This window comes from Zalophus californianus, chromosome 15, assembly GCF_009762305.2.
Source record: "Zalophus californianus isolate mZalCal1 chromosome 15, mZalCal1.pri.v2, whole genome shotgun sequence".
Taxonomy (NCBI): domain Eukaryota; kingdom Metazoa; phylum Chordata; class Mammalia; order Carnivora; family Otariidae; genus Zalophus; species Zalophus californianus.
The window spans coordinates 12,058,525-12,085,441 of NC_045609.1; the positions used below are offsets into that span (position 1 = coordinate 12,058,525).

The following is a 26,917-nucleotide window of genomic DNA, read 5'->3' on the forward strand; positions in this document are numbered from 1 at the left end:
GGTCTCACAACACACTTACAATTCCAAGGTAAGATGTGAAGCGCACGAACACACACCCAGGTACGCACACGCACACACACGCAACTAAAACTGGTGCAGAAGAACTGCACGGCAGCCCCGATCCACACGTGCTGAATACCTGCTCCGCGCCCGCAAACGCGTGGTAGAAGCAGGAAACGTAAGTCATGATAGCTCTTTCATCGGGTTTGGGAGTGTTCACAATGTCTGAAGGGAGGGAAAAAAATAACACAGAAAACAAACACACATACAGATGAAGAGTAGAAACCAGGGTGAACAGAGGGAAGAACAAATTGGTTTACACCGATCCATTTTCTGTGTGTGTCTGGGGCCCACGATCCTAAAGCTCAGGAGGGCTCTCCAGCATGGACACGGTTTGTGAATAGAAGGGCTTGCATGGCTTGAACCAGCATGTTTTCGTTGTTGTTTTTTGGGGTTGGTTCTGTTTTTTAATAATCAAGCTGAGGGCTTTCCGCCTCCCCCGCCCCGTGATGAGCTTCTACAAGTGCAGTCAAGGCATGAATATGGGGACCGTGTGCTACGTATCAGGGCTTGTTATCACTTCCTAGTGACTCGTGAGGCCCACGTCCGCTCGTCTGTTGACCATATCAGGTCTTCTGTCACTGCTGCTCTGAGTGACACGTCTCGCCTTGGGAGTGACATGCTGGGAACACTGGCAGCGCCCCAGGGCCCCCTCTCTCCTGCCCCTTCCCCACCCCACCTTCCTGTCGGCTTTCTGGCTCCTGGGGGAGGCGGGGGGGGGGGGGGGAGACTCACTGGAGAGGACATGCTTTTAACCTGTTCTGTGCCTACTTACCTTGCCATTTACAGAAATCGCCAAGGGTAACAAAACCTCTAAAGAGAAGGACAGACACGGCTTGTACTTATTGTGATTCTTGCTACCGTTTGTATTAGCTGCCGAAACCACCAACGGGAAGAGAAAACAGGACCGTGTGAGCACACAACCTTTCTCCTTCCACGCGACACCACTGTTTGCTGAATTGCTTTTTAACTTTAAACTCGGTTCGGTCACTGGATAAAACGCAGTTAAAAAGAGACCGTGTAATTCCCTAAAGGGTGAAACCTAGTCACCAGGTTTTCAGAGGGTATGCCTAGAAAGGATGTGGGGTTGTATCACGGCATGGAATCTTCTGGAAAACAAACATGAACGGCATACTACTGCATGGACAGAAAGTAAGTTTCAAAGAAAACTAGACTAAAAAAGACAAATGACTGCCTCCTCAGAACCAGACAGGTCTCCTTACTCAGAGGAGAGGGGAAAAGAGAAAAACAATTGGGAAAAAAAAAAAAATTAAGACACAGAAGGTGAAGGGTGAGTGGTGATTCATGTTTTACATCCTCACCTTCTGTGCACCAGCAAAAGCATGATAGTAACAGGAAACATAAGTCATTATGGCTCTCTCATCGGGTCTGGCAGTGTATACTAAATCTGTGTGGAGAAAAGAAGGTTAACTGCTCGGATGTTCTAGCACCCGCAGGCTTCGGCCAAGTGCTGCCTCGGAGAAGTCAAAGCAATGAATCTCCCCACCGCACCCCTCCCACACTTATGCGGTTAAAATGTTGGCTCCAGTCAAAGAAGTCGGACCTACAAAGTCATTGCTCCCTGTGTACTTTTGAAAATTGCCAAAGAGAAGGACACAGCTAATGCAGAAGGGCCCTAAATGGGCAAGGAGGTCATATCCATGGCCAGAATCGGAGTTCTGGAAGCCCACCGGATGCACGTGACAGAACATTCCCTGAGACTTTCTCCCGCTGCAGACACAGATCCCTTCTGCGAGTCCACACAGAACCTACACACCCAGGAACCCAAGCCTGGTGCTCACCTTAAGGAAAGGTTTGTGGAGGAAAATAGAGAAACAACTTCCAGAACCTTTTTTTTTTCCTTTAAAGATTTTATTTATTTATTTGAGAGAGAGAATGAGACAGAGAGAGCAGGAGAGGGGGGAGGGTCAGAGGGAGAAGCAGACTCCCAGCCGAGCAGGGAGCCCGATGCGGGACTCGATCCCGGGACTCCAGGATCATGACCTGAGCCGAAGGCAGCCGCCCAACCAGCGGAGCCACCCGGGCGCCCCCTTCCAGAACCTTTTAAAAAGCACAGCAGATGGTTAAGAGGTGGACAAGTTTCTCCAGTGTTTACGATGGGAACGGTTCATGGGAGAGTGGCCCAAGGAGCCACTGGAGAATCCCCACTGAGGGTTCAGGCCCCCACACAATGACAGGAATTGAGGCCAACAGCAAAGCTGTGCCAGAGGGACGAGCGTTCTGACAGGAGGTGGCCAGCTCAGGACGTGGCCAAACCAAGGACATGCTAACACGATGCCACACAAATGTAAACTTAGCTTAGAGAGGACAGACAGACGAAAAAGGAAAAGGAACTATTTATTCTATGTTGCTACTTCATTAATTTATTGACTCTCTCCCTCTATAAAGAGTTTTTGAAAACCATCAACAGATTCGGTGGAGCGTATTCAAGCGTTAATGCCCAATAATACAGGGTGTGTTAAAATGGTTAAATTAATGAATGGGTAAAATTAGAATCCTACTTTGAAGGTCACTGTTATAAGCTGCACTGTGTCCCTCCAAAAGATATGCAGAAGTCCTAGGTCCCACCCCTGGTAGCTGTGAATGTGACCTCATTTGCAAGTAGGCCTTTGTAGGTAGAATCAAGTTAAGATGAGGTCCTGCTGGGGTAGGGAGGATCCTTAATCTAACATGACTGATGTCCTTATAAGAAAGAGGGAATGAGACGCAGAGACAGCGAGGGAAGAGTAATGCTACCAGAAGCCAAGCAAGGCATGGGGCTTTCTGCAGCTGGAAGAGACAAGGAAGGAACCTCCTCTACAGGCTTTGGAGGAAGCATGGCCCTGTCAACAGCTTGGTTTCAGACTTACAGCCTATAGAATCGTAAGAGAATAAATTCCTGTTGCTTCAAGCCACCTAGGTTACGATAATTTATAATACAGTCACCAAGAATAAGGAGGAACAGAAGATTGACAATTGACTATAATCAAGTTCTTTGCTTTTCCCCAATAATGCCAATTACGGGAAGAAATGGACCATGACGGAATCATAGTATTAACAACAAACAGAGAGCAACGTAAGTTCTTTGAGGGCAGGACCCTACCTTATACATCTCATTCTCTCCCAAAGTACCTAGCAGAAGGTCTTGCCCATGATAGGCACTCAATCTATGTCTGTTGCGTGGTAAGTCAATCAGGAACAAGTGAAATGAATGGATGGTCTCCACATATCTGTGCTTTCTATGGTGTGCAAATTTATCACATATACAGGGCACAAAAGTTATTTGAAACTAGTCCCCAGCACGAGTGATGCTCAGCTGCAAAATGCTTAGACGTTCTTTCAGATCTAACTAAACTAAATTTAATTTAGACCCAAAATGAAACGTGGAAGTTTGAGAGGTACATGGACGCCTAAAGGTTCCATATTCTCTATTCCAATTCTCTAACTTCTGGTTGGAAGGAAGGATGTTTTTCCTTGTGGAGTCCTGAGCACTTCACAAGAAGATTTATTTGCTAAGCTTGTCTCCATGTGGTAAGGAAAACAACAGCGTGTTGTTACACAAATAAAAATGGTAAGTTTTTCTTTGCAGATCTCAAACTAAAGCATTCCGTTTCTTTGCCATAGTTGAACCTTTTACCCAATTCTTTCACTATAGTTTTGCTGGTGTGGTTTTGAGCAGGATTTTTAAAAAGAATTCATGAACGAGCTGCAAATGAAATGCTCTTCACACTCCTGTGGCCAATGACAGAAACTTCTTCAGATTCCTAAGTACATCAGATGTAACTTGGCTACAAAGTTTTATAAATTCCCACTACACGGCCACTGCATGACTAGGCCACAGACTTTATGTAGGTCAGTAAACATAATTTTCCTCTCACCTTCAGCATCCAGCATTTTGGGAATATCCAGGTGCTTCTCTGCAATTTCCATGGCCAGGTTAATATTTCCTATTGGGTCATCCTGCATGAAAAACAGCACAGCAAGTGTTTGAATATATCTTTTGAACAGGAATTACCAGTAATGTGTTTTACACTCCTCACTTTTAGAAGTAGACCTCTCCAAGCACATAACCACCATAGTGTAAGTAATCTTCCTTCGTATCTTTTTCCAGTCGCTTCAAACATTTAGAGAAACACCAAAAATGATACGAACCCCACACAACGCATGCACACTCCAAATCATAAAAGGTGAGCCCAAGGTTTAAGAGGACAACTGTTTTGCAGACAGGAGAAAAGCTGTCAGATCTTTTCTCACGGGCTGGAAAGAACACTCCGAATACCTCCGAGCTGATTTTCAACTCTATTGATAACAACCTTTAAATGATTCCAGAAGAAATCATGAAACAGACATTTTCCAGATCTGGAAGGTGATCACAGAGAATACTTAGTACAATGCTTTTGTTTTAAATATAAATATAAGCTGAGGGGTAAAGAGAAGGAAACATGCAAGTCGGTGAAACTTCTGGATCCCCAAAGAAGGTCACAAGATGACTATAAAGAGCAAAAATTATGCTTCTAGGATGCCAAAGACTGCAATTGTAAATGAAGACTGTGAGAAAATTTTTCTTCTTAAGATTATGTTTATCTTCACTGTGAAATTGGTTAAATATATATATTTCTATACATATATATATAATAAAATAGATTTAACCAGAGGTGTATAACCGAAACACCAAAAAATTTAAAGACTTGTTTTGATCCTCTTAAGACATCATTACAAACCTGACATGGGATGGGGGTAGTTAAGATAGAAAATCAAACTGAAAACTAGTGTTAGTTCAAGGGTGGCTTCAATGAATTTTAACATCAAAGCCACTTAAACATTGTAGAAACTGCAATGCTTTACAACGAGTACATTTGAATGGGCTGAAGTAATTTTTTTTTTTAAGATTTTATTTATTTATTTGACAGAGAGAGTCACAGTGAGGAGGGAACACAAGCAGGGGGAGTGGGAGAGACAGAGAAGCAGGCTCCCTGCAGAGCAGGGAGCCCGATGCGGGGCTCAATCCCAGGGCCCCGGAATCATGACCTGAGCCAAAGGCAGACGCCTAACAACTGAGCCACCCAGGCGCCCCTAGGCTGAAGTAATTTTAAAGGGCAGACTTTACAAACACACTCACGAGGCTCAATGAAGAAACCCAAGTTAGGTTTCCTGGCCTCACAGAGTATACATTTCAGGCAAAACATTTTCTTTCAAGTAAATGTTTTAACAAAGCATATAATCATTATCATTAAAAGAAGCCATATTATAACATAAGTCTTACCTGTGTATTTTATGCATATGTTTATAAAGCCAAATTGCTGAATAAAAGTTTTTTTTGTTTTAAATATGTAAGAAAAATTTCAGCGTTAAAAATAGACTGATTCTGGGACTCTCTGAACACTATCTCATTTATACTGTAACTGAGAGAGAGAAAATATGACAGCAGTTAAGTATTTTCTTGCCTCAGCTACTGGCCATGTGACATTGGGCAGACTGCTGAATTCCATACTTCCTTCATCTGTAAAACCTACTTCATCAGTGCATTACATTTCACTGTGCACTGTGAAGACTGAATGAATGTGCATGTATATGTGTAACATACATATTAGAACATGTATTAATATACATATATAAATATGTGTGATATATGTCACATACATATGAATATATACATACATATATAATAAACACATGTATTTATTTATAAGAGTCTAATCTAGAACTATGTAAGTATTAACTGCTACTGCTCATTACTATCATTTTTCGCTCATCTTCGACAGCCAATGGTCGGCTGACCATTTGTAAAAAAAACTGACCATTCTAACCTGCTAACAAAACTACTTTGATCTAGAACAATCCCTTCATTTTGCAAATGAGACAGAGATTCATTGAAAAAATATACACCGTCTCCATGTTTGAAACATCATCATAACTCCAGAATAAGAGAATACGGGCTTTGAAAAGTTGAGGACCTCGGGCAACCTTCTGTTACGGAACTGTAGGATTCATCTTTCCCTACGAGTCAGTTCTCCATGAGCTCCCCTGCAGTCATCGGGGACAGGCCAGCAGAGAGGCAACGAGCAGGTGACAATTAAAAGGCGGCAAAAGTGACCTCTTCCAACAACCATGCAGAGCACACAGGTGAGGGCGGCATGCGGGGACGGATTCCACACAACACGGCAACTCCAGTGAGCAGACAACTGAGCACACCAGCAACCAGAAGGACCTGTGCCCCAACCACCACCTGTGGCAATGTTTTCGGGGCAGGCAATGCCTTTAGTCCTAAATCTTTACAGCACAGATCATCTGCCACAAGGCTGAGAAGGGGCGTGGACTTCTTTTCTCTGTCACAGATTACATTTTTAAACTACTTTTCTAAAGAAAGAGTTCTGAGGCTATTTGAAACTTAAGTGCACTAAAGCTTAAAGAGAGAATGAAAATGTCATCAGTTGAATTTTCTAAAGAGAGCAAAACCAAAATTAATAACAAAAACCCTTTTCTTCTTAAAAAAAAGGTTTTTTAAAAAAGATTTTATCTTGAAGTAATCTCTCCACCCAATGTGGGGCTCGAACTCACAACCCGGAGATCAAGAGTCGCACGCTCTTCCAACTGAGCCAGTCAGGCGCTCTCAAACACTCTTTTCTAAAGCTACAACGGATATCTTCTCTCAATCCCAAGATAATGATATAATGTTCCTCGTGTGAGAATTAAGTTAATCAGTTCTGAGTAAAAATGCCTGCAACTAAATCCTTCAGAAAAGGTAAAGGGAATTTAAAAAGAAGACTTAGAATATTTGAACCTTTCTCTGCTCCCCCCCCAAAAAACCCATATATGCTTCCTTTCTCATATTTACAATCTGGGAAAGTAAAATCAATAAAAACCTTCAGAGTAAATCAAGCCAAACCGACAAAAGTGTCTTAATTTAAAGGGCCAAAAGGGTCTTTGGGTCTTGTCCCACCCGATTTAATATTAGTGATTAATTAATTATGAATCCAAGTATTTTCCTGGCTGTCCTTCCCGTCTGCATTGCATGCAAGGCTAGCTGGGAGCCTCGGATGGCGGCAGCCTGCGTGTTTGTGTGAGTTCAGTGCTGATGTGCTCACTTTCAGGATGACATGCTGAGGGGCAGAGCGGACACGGCATGCCAGGCCCCCAGAATGACCTTGTTAAGCTTTGAGTAGTCAATGAGGTCAGGCCGGTGTCTGTGGATGAGTGCACAGAGTCCGAGGCCATCCTTCCAGCTGTGCCGTGGTCAGGAAGAACAGGAACACGCATTAATGGAGAGAAAGCATGGCAAGGGTCCGCCCTTGGTCCGACGTAGGCCTGCACTTTGGGACGCATGGCCCCTCATGTCCTTCTGTCTGACTTAATGCGACAGAGGCACCATGTTCCTACCGGTCTAGCTGACCCAGTGACCTTGCGGTCCCTTCCTTGAACACCAGCCATCTTCCTGGGGTCTTTCTGGCGTCCCCTGGGCTCCTCTTCCTCTACAGCTTCAGGCCCACCCTTGACCGGTACTCCTCCCCGTCTCCTGGCCCAGTCTGGTTCTGGGCTTCGAGAACCAGCAACGGCCCTCTGCTCCACCTCTGCCCTCCCCTCTGGTCTGTGCCCTCTGGTCCCTACGCCCGCTCCCTCTCTCCTCCCAGTGTCCGATGTGGACCCTCCTGCCGGTTCTGCCCAACAACCATACACAAGGATGTCTATCCTGAAATGTCCAGGACTCACTTCCCCTCAAGTTCCTTAGTACACTTAAAAAGTCACTAACAGCTCCCAGGGACTCCTCTTGTTCTTTACACGTTTTCAAACAGGCAAAGACACGTTAGCACCTGAGGGACTCAGCAAGGAGGACCTGCCTTCCTGGTCTGTTTTCCCAGAGATGCTCACGCCAACTGTTCTCTAGACAACTCCGGGCTTTGAGCTTGCCAGTGGTGACCAGGGGTTCACTGAGGGCTGTGAGTGGGAGTTCTGCTCCCCAAAGGGTCAGGGGAAGAAAGAAACCCCAGGGGCTACACAGCTGAAGTGCTTGGGCCAATCCTGGGCCCAAGGAGGAAAAGCAAGAAGGTCAATGAGAGGCAAGTTGACTTTCACGCTAGCAGAAGGCCTACCTTCTCCTTCAAAGCTCTTCCTGTCCTAGAGACAGCATCTTGTAGGGACAGGGACGTCCTCTTTCCCACCTTTGCACGCTCATGGCCTGGCTCAGGGCCTGACACTTGGTAGACACTCTAATAATATTTGTCTTTCTAGGAGAACCTCCCCCATTTTTCCTTGCAGCTCATCCTAACCCTTCATTTCTCTGATTATCCATGGTGGCTGGGGACCCATTTCGATTCCTGGGTAACCCACCACATAAAGGGTGAAAATACCGGCAACTCTTGTACTCACAAATGATAACGACAGAGCAAGTGGTAAAACCACACTCTGAGAGTATATTTAGGTTTCATTCATGCAGGTTCCTGTCGTGTTACAAACACGAGTCTCCTCCTTCTCTCGAACCCCAGCATACAAAGCTGGCTGAGGAAGTGTCTGTCCGTGTAGCACTGAGGGAGGCATCGGGGTGGAGACAGTACATCAGGGGGACATGCAGACTCTGCCTCGGTGTTCTTCTCGCTGAGAAGCCACACCTGTCAGCTCCCCCCAGCAGCGGGGTAAGGCCACGGTGAGGTGCATGCCTACACCCCCAAGTTGTGAAGGCCTGTTCGGGTGCTTAGCGGGACCACACTGTTTTACCAGCACCTCAAATCTTAATCAGACATGTTCCCCGGAGAGATCTTAGGCATCAGAGATGCTACAGCCTCGGGTCCATGGCAGACGTAAAACACGTCTCAGGCAGGAGCCGGAAGACCCTGGCGTACGTAACCACGGCCCTCCCAGGACTCCAGCGAGAATCTAAGTAGCCCAGGGCCCAGCTTGCTCACCTGGTGTGGAAGTTCTGAATGTTCACATTTCTATAAGGAGCTGTCTTCCTTTGACACCAGAGGAGGAGACCTTCTTTGGCAGAGGTTTCTGTAATGACAGCCAAGAAAAAGTGTCCACATGGAAATACTACTTAACGCACCCAATGCCTGGGCACCTGATAAAGAGACCTCCCAAGGAGCCAACCACCAAATGCATCATCTCTTCTTGCGAGCTCTGCTGGGACCCTGCTCCCGGGAGCGGACTGCTGATGACACTGAAGGGACTTGAAAAGGCCAACACGAGAGCAACCACAAGTTATGACATCATAATCATACACCCAGGCTGCAGGGATGTTGGCAATGAATCATTTTTTTTTTAAAGTTTCATTTAAAAACTACTACTCCTCAGGCGCCTGGGTGGCTCAGTTGGTTAAGCGACTGCCTTCGGCTCGGGTCATGATCCCCAGAGTCCCGGGATCGAGTCCCGCATCGGGCTCCCTGCTCGGCCGGGAGTCTGCTTCTCCCTCTGACCCTCCCCCCACTCCTGTGCTCTCTCTCTCTCTCTCATTCTTTCTCTCAAATAAATAAATAAATAAATCTTAAAAAAAAAAAAAACTACTACTCCTCACTAGTTTATGACCTCACTAACCTGTCATTTGATTCTCTTATAGTCTTAGGTCAATGGAATCACAGAGGCCGCTGTGTCTCAGATTTATTCCCTTACCCGGTGATTTTTATAATACTGAAATGCTTTCATTAATACATTTCAGGTTTGGCCACTTGAGTTTTGATCAAGTAGAAACAACAATAGGCCCCCGGGGTAGAGCAGGGCAGGCCACGGAGGTCCCAGCTGCTACACTCTGAATCCAGCCCTGCATTCCCCGGAGGCCATACCTCCTCGAGCTGCTCCAGCCCACGCCTGAGGGAGGGAGGGGCCCTGGAGCTGGGCCCTTCCCGCATATGTGCGGCTCCCCAGAGTGGCCCAGGCTGAAGGGCTCCCCATCAGACGCTTCTCCCCACAGCCCTCCCTTTCCTTCTCCCGTACAAGTGTTGGCCAAGGTGCACTGGCCTGAAGGTTCTCTCTCGGCCATTTTCGGTTCTTCATAGGCATTTCTTCCAATAAATCTCTGGTATGTCTGACCTGGACTAAATGTTCGTATTCCCCACCCCCACCAAATTCCTGTGTTAAAGCCCTGACCTTATTTAAGAGATGGAGGCTTTGGGAGGGAATTAGGGTTAGATGAGGTCATGAGGGTGGGGGTCCCTTGATGGGATTAGAGCCCTTCTGAGAAGAGCATTCTTCAACCCCCTCTGCCCTGCAGGACGGAGCAAGAAGGCGGCCATCTACAAACCAACAGGAAGGTCCTTAGCAGAAACAGACCATGCTGGCACCCTGATCTTGTGGACTTCTGGCCTCTAGAACCATGAGAAAATAAATTTCTGTTGGTCGGGCCACTCAGTCTATGGTATTTTGTTATAGCCCAAGCCGACTAAGACAGTGTCTAATATCCACCTGGCACTGGCTTCTTGGAAGACCCCAAGTTACATGCATCCAAACAGCTCCTCAAAACCACTCCCAAAATCTAGGATTCTGCCTGTAGTTAAGGGCTAACAATTTAGAAAACCCCTATAAACACGTGGACTCTTGACTAACATTGGCCCCTGGCCTTCCATTTTCGTAAGGACTTAAAGCTGATTTTTTTTTTCTCTGTAAAAAGCATTCCGTAATTATTTATCTAAATTGTCCGTTCTAGTTCACACTTTCCTGTGACCCATAACCCAGTTGAAATAAACACACTCCCAAAATTTTTCATGTGCTACAGAATCATTTGAACGACTCCTATTCATGTTTCTCCTCTAGAAAATCTTATTAGGAAAAACAACAGAAAGTTCTAAGACTTTATTCAAATATTAACTGGTAAAAATGTTGAAAAATGAACTCCATACTGCCTGCCTTTGGGGTCGACCAACGTAACCAATAGGAAAAAAAACGTCAGGAGGAAATAACACACTGTATTTTATAAAGTTTAAATGAAATTTAGGCTAGAAAGGCAAACAGAGCTAAAGCAGATCAATACAATCTTGTAACTGCTACTGAAGTTTAAATTTGCCACTCACGCAGTTTCACCTAATTTCTGTCTGGATATGTCTGAATACTCTGAGGCGATGAATGTCAAAGTTTTCTCCTTATTTCATTGGCTAACCTAATCAAAAAGGAATCTCTCCCACCCCAAGCCCATTGTTAGGTTTTCCTACCCAGGCCTATTATGTCCCTGGCGTGGTATACCCCACTCCCTGCCAGGATAGCTTAAATCTGAAAATGGCCTTTTGACACACACAAAATCGTGGTGTGAAAAGCACATTATAAATAGGTACTGCCATTTTTCATTACATCACAAAACACCATAGGATGCACCAAGGGACTCCATCCATGTACATCGGGGACCGCCCTCATTAGCAGGTGTATTTAATCTCTCATTTTATTTCCTGGAAGAAATCCATCATCCTCTGGAAGGAGACTGGCTTCTCAAAGAATTCAATCATAATAACAATGTCTTTTTGCACATGCTACTACACATCATTAAAATAATGATCTTTCTATAGACCTCCAGAAATTCAGTGAGGTTGTTAAGAAATGACTCCAAAAAAGTAAAACAATAATTAAAAATAAAAAAAAAAATATATGTCAGCCAACTACCTCCTAAAAGACATCAACTTGGAAGACATCTAGGGACTTTGCTAATCAAATTCCCACTTTTGAATGTTTAATTTCTTAGTCTTTTGAAAAGCAGATTAATACATCTTTTTATTGTGATATTTCACAAAATATTGTGATTTTATTATCTTATTTGGGGCACATTAATAATCACTTTAGGGAAATGAATAATGGATAATACCACTCATAGCTACACTTCAAATAGAAGTTCTAAATTAATATTATCACTAATTTGAAATTTGTAACTAATCAGAAAAACCCTGCAACCACCTCTGTAATATTTGTGGGAAAATGATTCACTAGTCTAGCAAATGCAATCATGTGAACAAGATTTTTTTAAAAATAGTATTTGTTCTTTAAGGGGGGGCTCAACTGTTTAAACATTTAAATTTGGAAGTATATAAAATTGGTAGAATTATTACAAATTACTCTTTTGTAATAAAGAACTTTTAAGAAGCATCTTGTTATTTTCACTAGAATGAAATGAATACTTTAATAAAAGCACATTGCATGAAAGTTTTCAAATTCAGACTGTTTATTAATTCAAACTGGCTGTCATTTCTGAGCCTGAATTATTGAGATTTTAATATCATCCTATCTTCCTTGGATTTTTAGATGACACAAATGGGGCCAGAAGGAAATAATCTAAGTGGGTCAGAAATTCCTTAAGGGTAAAAACTGTAGGCTTCATGCCATCCTTCACAAGAGTAGGTAAATTATTGGTTTTTAATGTTTGTTGGTTGATTAGTAGCTACCATCACCTACAAAGACCTGCATCGAAGGGCACTCCATCCTGGGCAGAAATAAAAGCAACGCCCCCACCCCTCACCGTTCAGGTACCTGGTTACCTGTTAGGTGACGAAGGTACAGGATGCTGACTGGTTGGACATTTCATATCGCCTTCAAATATGTTCTGCAGCTATACATTTTGTGATTCGAGGGCTAAATAGTATTGCAAAGTTCTAATTCTAAGAATGTCAATTTGACACTTTTCAACAGTGCTGAATTCATCAAAATATTTAGGAGTACAGTGGGCGTAAAAGACTAAAGATTTTCATCTTCAGTGGCAGTGCCAAGGACTAGGATTCTATTATAGCAACGGAACAGTTGTGGGGCCAAAAGATACAATAACAATGGAGATTTTGATAACAGAAAGAAAGAGACAGAGACAGAGAAGGAAGGTAGGGAGGGAGGGTGAATGAATGAATGAACTCAGATTTCAACTGATTGGTTTTTTGCACCTGAAAAAAAAAAAATGTTTCAAGACCAAGTCTACAGAACTGTTAAGAGTTGGGAACCTATGAGTATAACAAGCAATTAAAAGCTCAAAAAATGCTCATTTTAAAAAGCGACTTCTGTTCTGAACATGTGCTCATCTTTTCCAAAATGATTCCACCCCCATGAATGAAACAGTATTGCTGGGGTCTTTCCCATACAAATATAAAACCTGTGAAAACCCAACTCCCATATCTTTCATTAAATCATGTAAATGACTGTTCAATTTTACAAGGCCCTATTTAAATTCTACTTTATAAATTCAATTTACAAATTACTCTAAGTATCCTAATACAATTAGATTTTCAACCATGTCTTTTACCTTCAACTGAAATATCCTGAATAGCAAAGCGAAGGATGATGGTCCAGATCATACCCAGCGTCATCTTCACATTGCCATCCACAATTTCTTTAGGAAAGAAAAAACAACAACAAATTCGTGTAAAGATAACATAACCAGTGCATAAATTTTTCCTATAGCGTGTACGTTTCCCCTAAGTTTTGACTTCAGAGCTACTGGAAAATATATATATACATGGGAAGACCAGTTCATGTTTTTATAGTGTAGCAGTGTGTCTAGTTATACAGTATTCATAACCAAATGTCTCTGGTTTAAATGAATTCTGAGTTAATAATAAGCACATTTCTTGCAAATGCATAATCACCAAAAACAACCCAAGAGTTCCCAAAGCTAAGTAATCAAGTTCAGAGAACACAGGCTCATCTGCACCGTGAGCCTTCCAGCGCTCCCCAGGTGGGGCAAGGTCACAGCACTCAGCTGTACAAAATAAGAAGCAGAGTCATCTCAGCTCCTGCCAAACTCACCGGGGCTCCCAATCTCCCAGAGAATGAAGAGGTCACTTCCCTCCTACTAATTAGTTCTTCTTAAGAGTCACTGGGAAGCTTAAGCTCTTTCCCATCCCAATTATCAGGCTGAAGAAGACAGCATTATATTTGACTCTATTTTTTACAAATCATCCTAGAGCCTGGTCTGCCCTCCCCGGTACTACTTCTCGTCTCTGTACCCCAGAGCCTAGCAGACAGCCTGACATGAAGCAAGCACCGTAAGTGGTGGGAGGAATTCGCCCAGTTGTCGGCCCACCCACCCTCCACTGGGAGGTCAGTGCAGCTGCCAGGGTCATTCCTATTTACCTTCAGCCCCGATGGACACCAGTTTCACGCCTTTGCTGGCTATGTAATCCAAGGCCTTGTTAACATTAGCAATTTTGTGGAACCGCATTTTTCCTCGGTCAGGTTTGGGCAGTCTTTCCCCTGTCGGATGGAGAAAGAACAGCGTAGACACAGAGAAAGTAACCCCGTGACACAGAATCGAGATGCCGAAATTCAGAGTCCGTGCTTCCTTAAATGGAAATAGTTATGTGACCGTTTCTGACGGGTCTCTGGTGTCTGTAAACCACAGTATGGAGAGACCATAACCAAAAAAAACTTTCAAGACCGATGGACCAGCACGGACCCATATGCTTTTCAGATCTGCTGGGAGAATCCAGGTGGGTCTACAGGCCAACTCACAAAGGGGGTGTAGAGGAAGGCTGGCTGGGATCCTGGGAGCCTTTGGAGTTGCTGACTAGCTATTAGGAAGTTGGGAGAGCCTGGTCCAAATTACAGCAGGAGCTGCCAGGGCTCATCCACAGATAGCTGATCATGAAGATATATGGAGCAGGGCAGACTTGCCATCGTCCCCCCAGTCACACTTCTTCAAGGGTGATCCCTTCTCTCATCCAAAGCCTAAACCAGCCAACTGAAATTCAGGGCAAAACATAACCCTTCTGGGATCCGAGCTCATGTTTTCAGAGTTACGCCAACATGTATGCTGGCATTCTGCATGGAAGACAATGTCTGGGAGATGCACTCGGCTGGGCTTAGAGCAGGCAGGGCAGCATGGTGGGGAGTTGCATAGGTCATTTTTTCTTTTCTCATTTTGTTTCAAGGCAGGTGGTGCAAACATGATTTTAATAAGTCAATTTTAAACAGAATTTACTCCTTTTTCAGAGCAGAAAAGAAACTCCAGGCAGAGTGCTCTTTGGAAAGGCATTCTCTGCCACGTTCTGGCCCAGCCAGGGTCAAAGGGAACTTCCGAAGCAGTTATCTCTAAATAGATGCATCACTAGAGCTCACGCACGGATGCGCAGGGGAGTTAGGACGTCTACGTAATGTCTAACACCAACCTGAAATGACTTCCAAAAGCAGCATGAGCTTGAGGCCATTCCTGAAGTCTTCCTCGATGTTCTCAATCTGGGTACCAGCTTTCCTTAGGTGGGAATTACACCAGGCAGTGAAGGTCTGCAACAAGAACCGACCGAGCACTGCTTGGCACAGCCCCATCAGCAGGCAACTCCCCCCTCCATGCAGACAACACTTGACATCCTACACACTCCGGGGAGTCTAAGAGGCTGGAGCTCCTGGGGCCTTCTAGAGCAAGCAGAATTTGGTGGAAAGAATGACGTGAGGCCTAAAGTAAGATTTTAGTAGCTTCCCCTTTTGGAACCCCCCCCCTCCAGAAAAAATCATTTATTTGATATACCAGCCTGAGGGATTTGTGCCTTTGGTTTAAAAAGGTACCACATTCACACCTATGCCTTCACCTTCTGAAAACCTCCTACTTTGTAGGAGATATGGACTAAATGAGAGTGTGCTTATTCCCTGCATGCAACAAAAATAAGCTTGCTTGCAGAATGGATGAATAAATAATGTTTAAATAATGCTCATAATGTCTTACTTCAGAGCAGAGGGTGAGCGGTGTTGTGTCGTAGACAGGAAAAGAGAGGAGGGACCCAAAACCACTAATTACCTGCATCTTAGTTTACCCTGAATGCACAACAGTGTTAAGCTAGTAACTAAATTAATTAAACAAATTTGCAGTATAGGCAATGATTAAAAATAATGATAATAATAATAGTAATAATGACCTCCTCCGGACCCTGTATTTCAAAGACAATTAGATACAGCCCCGCCGTGGAAGGGCTCACAGTCTAGCCATGTTAACAAATCACGAAGACAATCTTCAGTGGAAAGACAGACTATGTAGTAAGTGGCATCCAAAGTCATTCTGTTTATTTTTCCAAGCTACTTTTAACTTGGTTTCCACTTGTGCACTATTTCCTGCCAAAACCATTTTAGAAGGGCTCTGGCACCTGCTGGCTAAGAATGCAAACTGTCCCCTTGTGTCACAACAGCTGTGGGGCTCAAGAACAAAGTGCCCAGCACGTTACTCTGTGGGGAGACACGCAAATAGGGTCTGTGTTACAGAAGAGAAAATGAATCCCTAAAAAACAGACAGCTTCCATGCAAGACCACAAGAAGATACTGTTTCCATAAAAATGATTTTCCTGGCTAATAAAGATTTTCAAATCTAACAGTCACTTATTTCAACAAATATGCAATGGCATTAAGCTCAAGGGCAAAAAGAGAACGTAGGCATTTTCTTGGACTTACAAGAATTCATTTTACCCTGAGAGCCTAAAGGAATAATTATTTCTCCTAAAACACCTCTAAACTTCAGTCAGCTCAAAACAGAAGAGATAATCGAAACCATATACTCTAGATCTACCCCCAATCAATTATGGTAGCCACTAGCCATGGGGGGCTATTTAAGTGTAAATTAACTAAAATGAAAGGAAATTAAAAAAATTCTAGTTCCTCAGTTGCATAAGCCACCTTTCAAGCGCTCAAAAGCTGCAGGTGGCTGGTGGCTATGAAGCTAAGATTGTTAGGAAGAGTCTATGATTTTTTTATTTCAGTATTAGTTTTATCTGTTGACTTTTTGAATAGGCGATGCATTTCCCTGGCTCGAAATTCAAGGGCCACAAAAAGGGGGATAAAATGAAAAGTCTTCCTGTTCCCAGGTACCTAGTTCTGTTCCTAACATCCAGTTTTGCATGTTATCTCTTCAAGGATCTCTGATACGTATGTAACTACACAGACGCACGCTCTTTTTGTCCTTTAACCCATATCAGAATATAGACATTGTTCTGCACCTGGATTTTTTTTTTTTTACCCCATATAAAAAATACAACCTAGAGGTCATTCCGTATCAGTACAGATCATTCCTTTTTATGGTCGCATAATACTCCACCGCAGTGCATACACCATACTTTATGTAACTAGCTCCCTGTGGATGGACATTGAGGTTGTTTCTAGGCAGTTACCTCTCAATAAAACACATTCTAGGCCCCGTTTTCCACAAGCAAAACGACTTTAAACATGTTTGGGTTTTATTTTGTTTTATTTTAACTGACAATACTGAGACTAGTCATATACCTAACCTTTTGGGAAAGGCACAACAGGTTGTGATTTTTAAAAATGGAATTGACAGAAAAATATAATGATATAAAATATTTATAGAGTTGCCTTTATTTAGATGCGACTTAAAAACGAGCAACTACGGCTGCGGCAAATTACCTTATCTTCTTACCACGTTACATTAAGTCCCAAGTCCCCTCATAATAAAAGTGTCAGAAACACTTCTGAAATAACCCCAAAGCTGCAAGCTTCCTGACCCCGCTATGAAACACTGGGGAAGTCTGTCTGATACTACCTTTTTATGGGTATACACACAACAAAGGTAATTTACCATATGTAATAATTCCTTTGGGCAAATCCAGAGAACAAATTTAATCTAAAAGGTCAGTTTATTTAGTTGGGTCTAATGAAGTGTCCCTACCTTTAATGAGCACTCCTAAGAGCCAATAAAGGTGGTAACTAACCAACTTAAATGTGAAAAAGACCCCCCACAGCTCTGGGATAACAGCTTTGCAAAGAGTCCAGTGCACTCTGGAAAGTATTTTAAGCTTTATTAGAAAGTTTAACTTTCATTCTATTTACAGTTTTAATTACCGTGGCCTATAGAGGCTGTTCTTATGCATTTCCAATCATCTTGAGTTTCTGTGAAAAGCCTAATTACGCAGGAGACAAAGCACAAGAGCAAGAGCTAAACCCCACACATTTTACCTGAAGGCTTCCTTGTGGCTGGTCTTGCTACTTGCTAGCAAGGTGCATCTTTAAAGTCCATGGGAACTAAATCTTGGAGGACTAACATGGCAGGGAGGTAGGTCCACATGGGTTTAGAGGCAGGCTCCTTGGGTCAAACCAGACTACCAAGCCAGATGTCCTTTCTTAAGGGCAAAGGGTTGGTGCTCTATGAACCAGACACAGCCCACCGAGGAAAAAGGCTGCAGTGTCCAAAGGCCCTGGCTCAACCCAGAAGCTGCTCAGTCACACATGAGGTCCTCCAACCTCCTCTCCTGCTTCCTCTACCTCTCTCCTGGAGAACAGCTCATTCCCTGCTCCTTTGCACCTAGGGATAAAACCCAATGCTTTCTGCAGCTCAAAAACAGGCACATAAAAAAACCCTTTCAGAGCCATACAAAGAGAGCCGAGATGGGATACCACAGACCCAGCTACAGACATTCCTGACTTACGATGGTTGGACTTAACAATTCTCTGACTTCACAGGGGTGCAAAAGCCATTCGCATCCCGTAGAAACCATCCTTGGAATTTTGAATTTGGATCTTTTCCCAGGCTAGCGCTGTGTGGTACAAGCCTCTCCTGTGAGGTTGGACAGGGGCAGCAGGGTCCAAGCAGCCACGGGATCCCGAGGGTCACCAACCCACACACTTACCAACATTCTGCACCCAGACGCAGCCCTTCTGTTGTTCACTTTGGGTACAGTATTCAATCACGAGACAGTCAACACTTTTATTATAAAGTAGGCTTTGTGTTAGATGCTTCTGCCCAACTGTACCCCAATGTAAATGTTCTGGGCATGGTTAAGGTTGGCTGGGCTGGGCTATGATGTTTGGTAGGTTCTGTGTAGTGAATGTATTTTTGTTTTGGGGGTTGTTTTTTTTTAGATTTATTTATTTATTTGAGCGAGAGAGAGAGAGAGAGAGAGCATGGGGGGAGGGGGTCAGAGGGAGAAGCAGACTCCCTGATGAGCAGGGAGCCTGATGCGGGACTCGATCCCGGGACTCCAGGATCATGACCTGAGCCAAAGGCAGTTGCTTAACCGACTTAGCCACCCAGGTGCGGTGAATGTATTTTTGACTTGAGATATTTTTAACTTACCATGGGGTTATCCAGATATAACCCCAATGTGAGTTAAGGAAGATCTGTATCTCCAGAAGAGAAAGGCTGTTATCTGTGGTTCTTAACACCTTCCAAAGAAGCACACGAGAAAACGAAGGGAAAGGGTATTCAAGACACACGGAGAAAAGACGGAAAATCAGAGGAAGGCACTGCCTCCACATGTATATTCCTCAGACAACAGGAACAAATGTCGGCATCTCTTCCCCAAACGTAAGGAATCGCAACCCAGGAGGCACCAGCCAGGATGGGTGGTCCTGTGGGTGCAGATTGGTCTCCGGGCCCATAGAGGCCCACCTTGGCTGTGGCACAAAATCTCTGCACACAACAGGGTGCAAAGGAGAAGGGCCCAGAGGTTAAGGCTGTGTTTCCGTGGCTCGTAGTATTATGTTTTCATGCAGGAAGTCTGAAGGATACTCAACTATCCTCAGTCCCTCCTCTGTTATATTCCTGAACACAATCTAGAGGCCCAGAAAACGTTCCTCAACACCCAAAACATGGAGGTTGAGAATAATACCAGTGGAAGGAGTTTCCCATGAGTAGCGTTAGCAAGAAGTGTTAGTCTCATTCACTGGCAGGTCAGGCCATTCCTTCTTTCCTGAAGAACTTACTGGCAAAGTCCCTAGTCCCCAAGAACTGTGAGCCTATTGTCTTTCTCAAAGTTAAATTCTATGACAATCAGCACAGCGTGCATAATGGCAAAGAAAGTACCGTATCTTTACTGACATGTTGAGATAAGCCTGTGTTACTGAATGATACCCATTTGCTTTTGGTTTCTTTTTAAGTTAATTGAGCCTATAGACATAACAGCCTACATTGTAGACTTTTCCACAGAGAGAAGGGAAGAAAGGTCTTTTAATCAAAATGATTTACATAACATGAGTTCATATCTCTACCTGGAAGAGATTATTACCCAGATAAAGACCGAAAAAAAAAAAAATCAATCTTGCATCTGACACAGTTGTCTGAACACGAGTTCATTTCATGCTAGCAGATAATTATTAATTCTTTTCAGCAATAAGGTTCTAGGCCTGGTCTGTCTCCTCTAAGACAATCCGTTCAACTTACTATTCTGTTTTCTTCAAACCAAAGATCCGGCAAGACAACAACTATAAATTTCCTCTATACTTTTTACACTAGCTTTTCCTCTGATAATAATGACATAAAATACTAATTTCAGATCCCATTTCCCAAAACGGGTACTCAGAAAAGCTTGTGGGGCTTTTCTGAATGGAGGAGACAAGGCCTGCTGAGGGCTGGGACATTCGGACAGAGCCCCCAGTATGACGCTCGGGGCGGGGGGCAGGGGTGGGAAGGTCTGAAGAAGCTCTCAGCTTTCAAGCCCACCGATTATCACACAGCATCGTCTGTCAGGTCCCAAACGGTTTGGGGCACTGTCAAAGTGTTCTGTGATTTTGAGATTGCCTACAGTTTGCTTTCCTCAGTGAGTGAAGGCATCAGGAGGCTCGCCTTGCCGATCCTGGCCTGCATCCTGTGGGTTGGGACGAGCAGGCCCCAGGAGATGGGGAGGCTGAGCCTGGTCCACTCTGCAGTCGTGGCTCAGAACTCAGATTCTATTTCTGACTCGGACACCATGCAATTATTTGTCCTTCATGTCCTGACACTTTCCCAGCTACAGAAAAAAAAGGGGGGGTGGGATAATAATTGTTATGATCAACTCTATGAAACAGTTCAAAAGGTTATCAGGAGGAGAACAACGATGAAAGGTGGCCGGCCAACACTACCCATCACATTGGTTCTGAACACATTCAACTAGTGGAAACCACTCTGTGGTTTAAGTTCATTTTCTAAAAATGCTCCATGTATTTTTCTATTTACAAGAATCACTTTAAGGGTATGTTATTTTCCACCTCATAGACTTCCAATCTGGCAAGATTCCTTCTAATCACTTACCTGGGTTTTTAAAAAATATTTGAAAAGTAAGGAGGTGGGGGGCATCTAGAAAGCGGCCCCCATTTGTAAACTCTCCGATTAAGGCAGGAGAGGAGGTCAGAGCTGTTCCTCGGAAGTAAACGTGATTTCAGCTTTACGGTTTAAGAAGGAGACACTGCACAGAGACGGCAGAAATTCCTGCCCCACGTGGCTGGCAGCAGCAGAACTTTCTGGTTCACTACAAAGCTTCACAATCCCCTCAATTGAGAGACCCCGGTCCACAGGCCAGGTGAGGATGCGCACTGGGTGATCCATACAACGAGGCCATAGCAGCGTGGCCTTAAGTTTAAATATTCAGACATGTAACCATCTTGTAAAACCTTTAAGGAAGTTCTCTGGACCCAGAAGCCACTCATGGGGATGACTGGTCAGCCTAAATCATCTGATCTGGAAAAAGATTCCAAACCTTCAAGGTTGCCAAGTGCCCAGGTACACCTCTCAACTACTCACACGACATGTTAAAAATTCAACCAAAGACAGAGAAGTGTGTCAGCATGAAAGCGTCCATTCTAAGGAACCTGCATGTGTTACAACCCATTGTAAGATGTCTTGGAAGTCCATCTGGAGCCCTCATGTTCTCATGAGTTGTGTGACCAGGCATCTGACTACACGGTGGACAGCCCTTTTGTTCCCTGCCCACAAATCTCCACTGAGTCTCCAAGACCCTGCTAGATAACACAGCAGGCGACAGCTCAGTTTAGCACCCCCTGAAACACAGTGGCCCTAAAACCTGATTCCTGGCTCTGTGACCCACTGCGAGTCCATTGTGGGTGAGTCAGCCCCTCTCTCCTGTGACTTGCTGCTTCCCCCCCAAGGAATGCGCTGTGCACCTAATTCAACTAGCTGACCCTGACGTATGGTAAATGAAAGAATGCAAACTACTTCCCAAATACAGATGCGGAGCACCTGGGTGGCTCAGTCGGTTAAGCGACTGCCTTCGGCTCAGGTCATGACCCTGGAGTCCCGGGATTGAGTCCCGCATCGGGCTCCCTGCTCAGCGGGGAGTCTGCTTCTCTCTCTGACCCTCCCCCCTCTCATGCTCTCTCTCTCATTCTCGCTCTCAAATAAAATCTTTAAAAAAAGAAAAAAACCAAATACAGATGCGACAGAAACACAAAAGCACAGCAGTCGGTGATGGCAATTCAAAGAAACCTGAGGTGCTTTGGGGTTTAAATTAAAAGGGAATAAGACCACTGCATAGAAAATAGAGCCTACAGTCACGACTTAAGGCTACTAGGGCGTAAGAGATATTCCACCTCCGATAACTAAGCACAAACATGCCGTTGCTTAGCACATTTCATCAACTGTTATAGTATACAGACAGAAAAAGCAGAGGAGAAGGTCTGGGATCCACGAATCCAGAAAGATGCCAGGGCTTCATCTTTTCCTGATTTCCCCCAAGTACTCACACCACTGTTCAGAGAACAAAGACCATCATTAGCATATCTTAACTTCCTCAAGGAACAAGGTGTTCAAAGCATTAGTTTTTGCCCACAGCGGTAAATAGATTTTGTCCCTGCTTTTTTTAAAAAAACTTATTTCCATGAGACCATTAATATAAAGGGCTACACCTGCATCAGGACTTGGTTCAAAATACACTAAGTATAAAGAGCCTCAAATTTAACTCTTGTTAAAAAAGCAAATCCCATTATATTCCATTGCAAATGGCAGCCCCATAACTGGTTTCTAGGGCTCTCTAGGCCCTAAGCGTACAGACTACGAATCAGAAAATCGAAAGGACCACAGTAGCCTCTGATCCTGTCTCGCTCACCGTTTTTTTTTTTTCCCCAAAGATGTTATTTATTTATTTGACAGAGACAGAGACAGCGAGAGAGGGAACACAAGCAGGGGGAGTGGGAGAGGGAGAAGCAGGCTTCCCGCTGAGCAAGGAGCCCGATGCTGGGCTCGATCCCAGGACTCTGGGATCATGACCTGAGCTGAAGCAGACGCTTAATGACTGAGCCACCCAGGCGCCCTTGCTCACCGTTTTGTCACCTAAAGAACCCAGCATCCAGCAGGCATACCTGTATCCACAGACAGAGAACTAGTACCCATTCAAATTTTCAATACTTTAAAAGGTGACGATTTCAGGGCACCTGGGTGGCTCAGTCGTTAAGCGTCTGCCTTCGGCTCAGGTCATGATCCCAGAGTCCTGGGATCGAGTCCCGCATCGGGCTCCCTGCTCCTTGGGAGCCTGCTTCTCCCTTTGCCTCTCTCTCTCTCTCTCTCTCATGAATAAATAAATAAATTTTTTTTTTAAAAAAAGGTGACAATTTCAGTCATAAATAAGTTGGAACCTCAACCGTACCAAAATACGGCTTTTTAAAAAATAATTTCTTTCTTTCCTTCTCTCTTGCTTTCTTTCCTTGAAAGAGAGAGACTGAGAGAGCCAGGGGAGGAGCAGAGGGAGGACAAGCCGACTCCGTTCCGCGCAGAGCCAGACGCGGGGCTTGATCCCACGGCCCTAAGACCGTGCCCTGAGCTGAAATCAAGAGTCAGACGCTTCACCGACTGACCCACCCAGGCGCCCCTAAAATACTGCTTGTCACTTGACTTCCAGGGATACTCAGAAATACAAACTTAATTACTCCGAGACCAAGTAAGAGGGGGGAAAAAAAGTAGACTTTTTCCGTTGATTCATGCCCAACAAGTTCTGCCAGCATGCAGGGCTCGGGGTCTCTTGCCCAAAGTTAGGGTACCTAGCAATCTCAAATTGCGGGGTAGGAGAGCCCAGGAACAACTCAAGGGGCGCCGCCGTCACCGTTAGAGTCCTTTAAGGACTTGGTAGGAAAGTGGGGGGGAAAAATGCTGTCAGAAATACCTGGTATGTGACACCACTGGTACACTCCAAAAATACTGGTCAAAGTGACACAGACACAAGCAGGGGTCTTTGCTTTGTGCTCTGGACAGTGCCTGGCACATAGTGATGCTCAATTTCTCTCTGTTGCATAGGACCTGATTTGTCAGACTTTTTGGGACAGAGTAAAGAAGATAGCAATCAGATTTTTTTTTGACCGAAATTTCAATATAAAAAAGACTGAGGAGTTGAAAATCTGTATCTACTAAAAAAAAAAAAAAAAATCCCTATCTGCTCAAGTTCCAGGTTTTAAAAAATTATCATGTCAAACTTAACTACAGAATCCTTAAATGTTAAAAGAGACTCTGTAATCTTGCCAAAAAAAAAAAAAAAAAGAACCCTTGTGAAAAATAAAAGACAACCTCGCGGCTGAGGGCATCTAAAAATAGAATCAGGCTAATGGATGATTCTTTGAGTGGGTAGGTTAAAGATGTCTCTCCCAGCACTTGAAAAGATTATTCTATCCATGTCTGGTTTTAATCAGGGATTTGGAACCCTGAATTTTAGGCGTCAGTCACCGGGCTCAGAAGACGGGCTACCACTTAGGTCCTGGGCTGTGAAGAATACATAAAGAAAGGTGCTAAAAGCTCTAAGACTGCCTAACAGGAGACAAAAACAAATGCTCTTCAGGTTTTTGAACAAAGCCAAATCCAGCCCCCACGGGTTCCGGCTTGAGGGATAGCCTCTCTGGTATGTGGAATCTCCTCCATACCTTCCAGAAAGGACAGATCAAAGTTAGGGAATTTGGAAAGGTGTCAGGACAGTTCGTAAGGCTCCTTTATATAAGGAAAAGTCTGGGCTTCAATGGGAAACCTGATCATTGTCTACAGCATACCTTCCATGCTATTCCACAACTCATAAGTCATAGATAAAGGAGAACAGTGCAAGTAATTCTTGCCTACTGACAAGAAATGCATTCTGTTCGGTACAGGGACAATCCTTCCTCCCAGAGGGACATTCATTTCGCTCTTCCTAATCTATAAATGTGCCTATTCTTTGGATTTTTTTTTTTTAACTGCTTGCAACTCCTCTCCAGTTTTCTCTTTGCCAGTAAGTTAAATAACATCTCTAGCATGTGTTCATTTTTATATTTGTGTGAAAGTCATGATTTTTACCTTTATGTAAGAATCGTCTTTTAATACTTTAGGATCTAAAGAGAGGTCAACATTCAAATATGCTGAAATATTCATTATTCTGACCTAAATGTTACTGATTTCGGTGAAGACAAACAGTAACTGATACACAAGAATGATATGCAGAACTAACTGAAGTCTATCATTTGCTGATCTTAAGTTACAGAATGCTTTCCCTGTCTTGTGAAAATGACAACTGTCCTAAGTCTCGGCTTACTGGATTCCTTTTCTATGTCAAAGCCTCCATTTAAAGTCTAATACGTGTCCCCATGTTCCCTCTTATACGAATCACCATAAATAATATTGGATTTGGGCTGAATTATTTAGCACTTTTCTGTTTCATAAAGATCTTACATTTATCTAGAAGCTAAAGTATTTCCATCTGTTAATTTCCTCCCTGCTCAAGAAAATTTCCCGCAAACATTTTATCACCACTTACAGGAGTCCTTATTACTCACGCTCCTGATTCTTTTCTTTTTTAAGATTTTATTTATTCATTTAACAGAGAGACACAGCAAGAGAGGGAACACAAGCAGGGGGAGTGGGAGAGGGAGAAACAGGCTCCCCGCTGAGCAGGGAGCCCCATGCGGGACTCGATCCCAGGACCCCGGGATGATGACCTGAGCCGAAGGCAGACACTTAACGGACTGAGCCACCCAGGCGCCCCACGCTCCTGATTCTTATTTCTCAGCTGCAATTACTCATCTCTTCATCTCTATTATCGGCAAGGCACATGAAGCAACACAGCAAGGACATCAAACCCTTCTCTGATCGGCTGATTCTCAGTATTAGTTGCAACTCAAGCTACCTCTACTTTCATTCCAAGGGGTGTTTTAAAATTCTTGAAACGGGCGCCTGGGTGGCTCCATCAGTTGGACGTCTGACTCCATCAGTTGGACGTCAGCTCACGTCTGGATCTCATGGGTCGTGGGATCAAGCCACGGGGCTCTGTGCTCAGCGGGGAGCCTGCTTAAAGATTCTCTCCCTCTGCCCCTCCCCCAACCCGTGTTGCTCTCTCTCTCTCGCAAATAAATGGATAAATCTTTAAAAAACTTCTTGAAACAAAATTTTTATATAAAAATCTGCAAAGCTCATTTTAAAAAACCTTTTATTTAAAAAAAAAAAAAAAAAGCTCTAGCTTTGTCTTCCAAAGGACAGTTAGCAAATGATCTTGATGAAACTCTCCATTTTAACTGTTAGATGGAAAAAAGGTTAGAAATATACAGATTCTTCCCAAACTATTTTAGGGCTGGAAGCATATGTTAAACTAACCAAATCAAACATCTTCAGAGTCAAAGCCTCAGTCATTTTTGCTCTAAAAGGTTAAAAAAAAAAAAAGTGGTAAGCTCAAAGAACCACATGAAAGTGCTCTGGGTGCTTGGTCATGCAAGCTTAGAGCAATCCCCAGGCCATGAGCCTCACTTAGCCACTGACTGGGCGTTCTGTGGGGTCACACCTGCCTCCCCCAAGCTGGCACGAGCTGCGTGGAGAATTCCTTTGAGGACTTTCCGGTAAGCAAGCATTTAAGGCTCCCAACAAACAGCCTTACATATGATTGATCCTGAGCTATGCTTCCCAAAATAACTTGTTCCCTTGGAGCCTGGGTAATTATGAGCAAGATGTGGCTCTGTGACAGGGCAGACCCAACTGTTGCTTGGTTTTAGGCAACAGCAAACGTTGATTATACTTTCATTATTCTCTTCTTGAGGAGGAATTCAAGGTTTTCTTTAGAAAAGCCAACTGATGTTTCCCTCCTCAGCCCATCCTGGCAACTGGGGAAGCAGCTTGTACAACACAGACAGCAAAATAAATATTCTTTAATTCAAGTTCACCATACTGTTACTATCTTCAGGGACCCAAATAAATGGCTGCCTTCATTTAGAATGAGACAGCTCTCCGTAATACACCACATTCTCTGCATCGGTATTTTGGACCAGAGCACGG

General features: G+C 43.9%; 1 protein-coding gene across 3 annotated transcripts in view; it reads right to left on the bottom strand.

Annotated features, from left to right (window-relative positions):
• The window catches only part of ACTN2 (actinin alpha 2), a 65,723-nt gene that overhangs the window by 24,221 nt on the left and 14,585 nt on the right, over positions 1-26,917 (bottom strand). Inside the window, exons 2-8 of one of the 3 annotated variants that reach the window (XM_027595095.2) lie at positions 15,114-15,228; positions 14,080-14,199; positions 13,250-13,336; positions 8,958-9,045; positions 7,205-7,283; positions 3,939-4,020; positions 140-225 (exon numbers count right to left, since the gene is read on the bottom strand). In XM_027595095.2, the coding sequence (XP_027450896.1) occupies positions 140-225; positions 3,939-4,020; positions 7,205-7,283; positions 8,958-9,045; positions 13,250-13,336; positions 14,080-14,199; positions 15,114-15,228 (657 nt within the window). Of the gene's footprint in view, positions 1-139; positions 226-1,382; positions 1,469-3,938; positions 4,021-7,204; positions 7,284-8,957; positions 9,046-13,249; positions 13,337-14,079; positions 14,200-15,113; positions 15,229-26,917 lie in introns of those variants that run through there. The other 2 variants (XM_027595105.2, XM_027595115.1) reach the window with 2 other exon arrangements.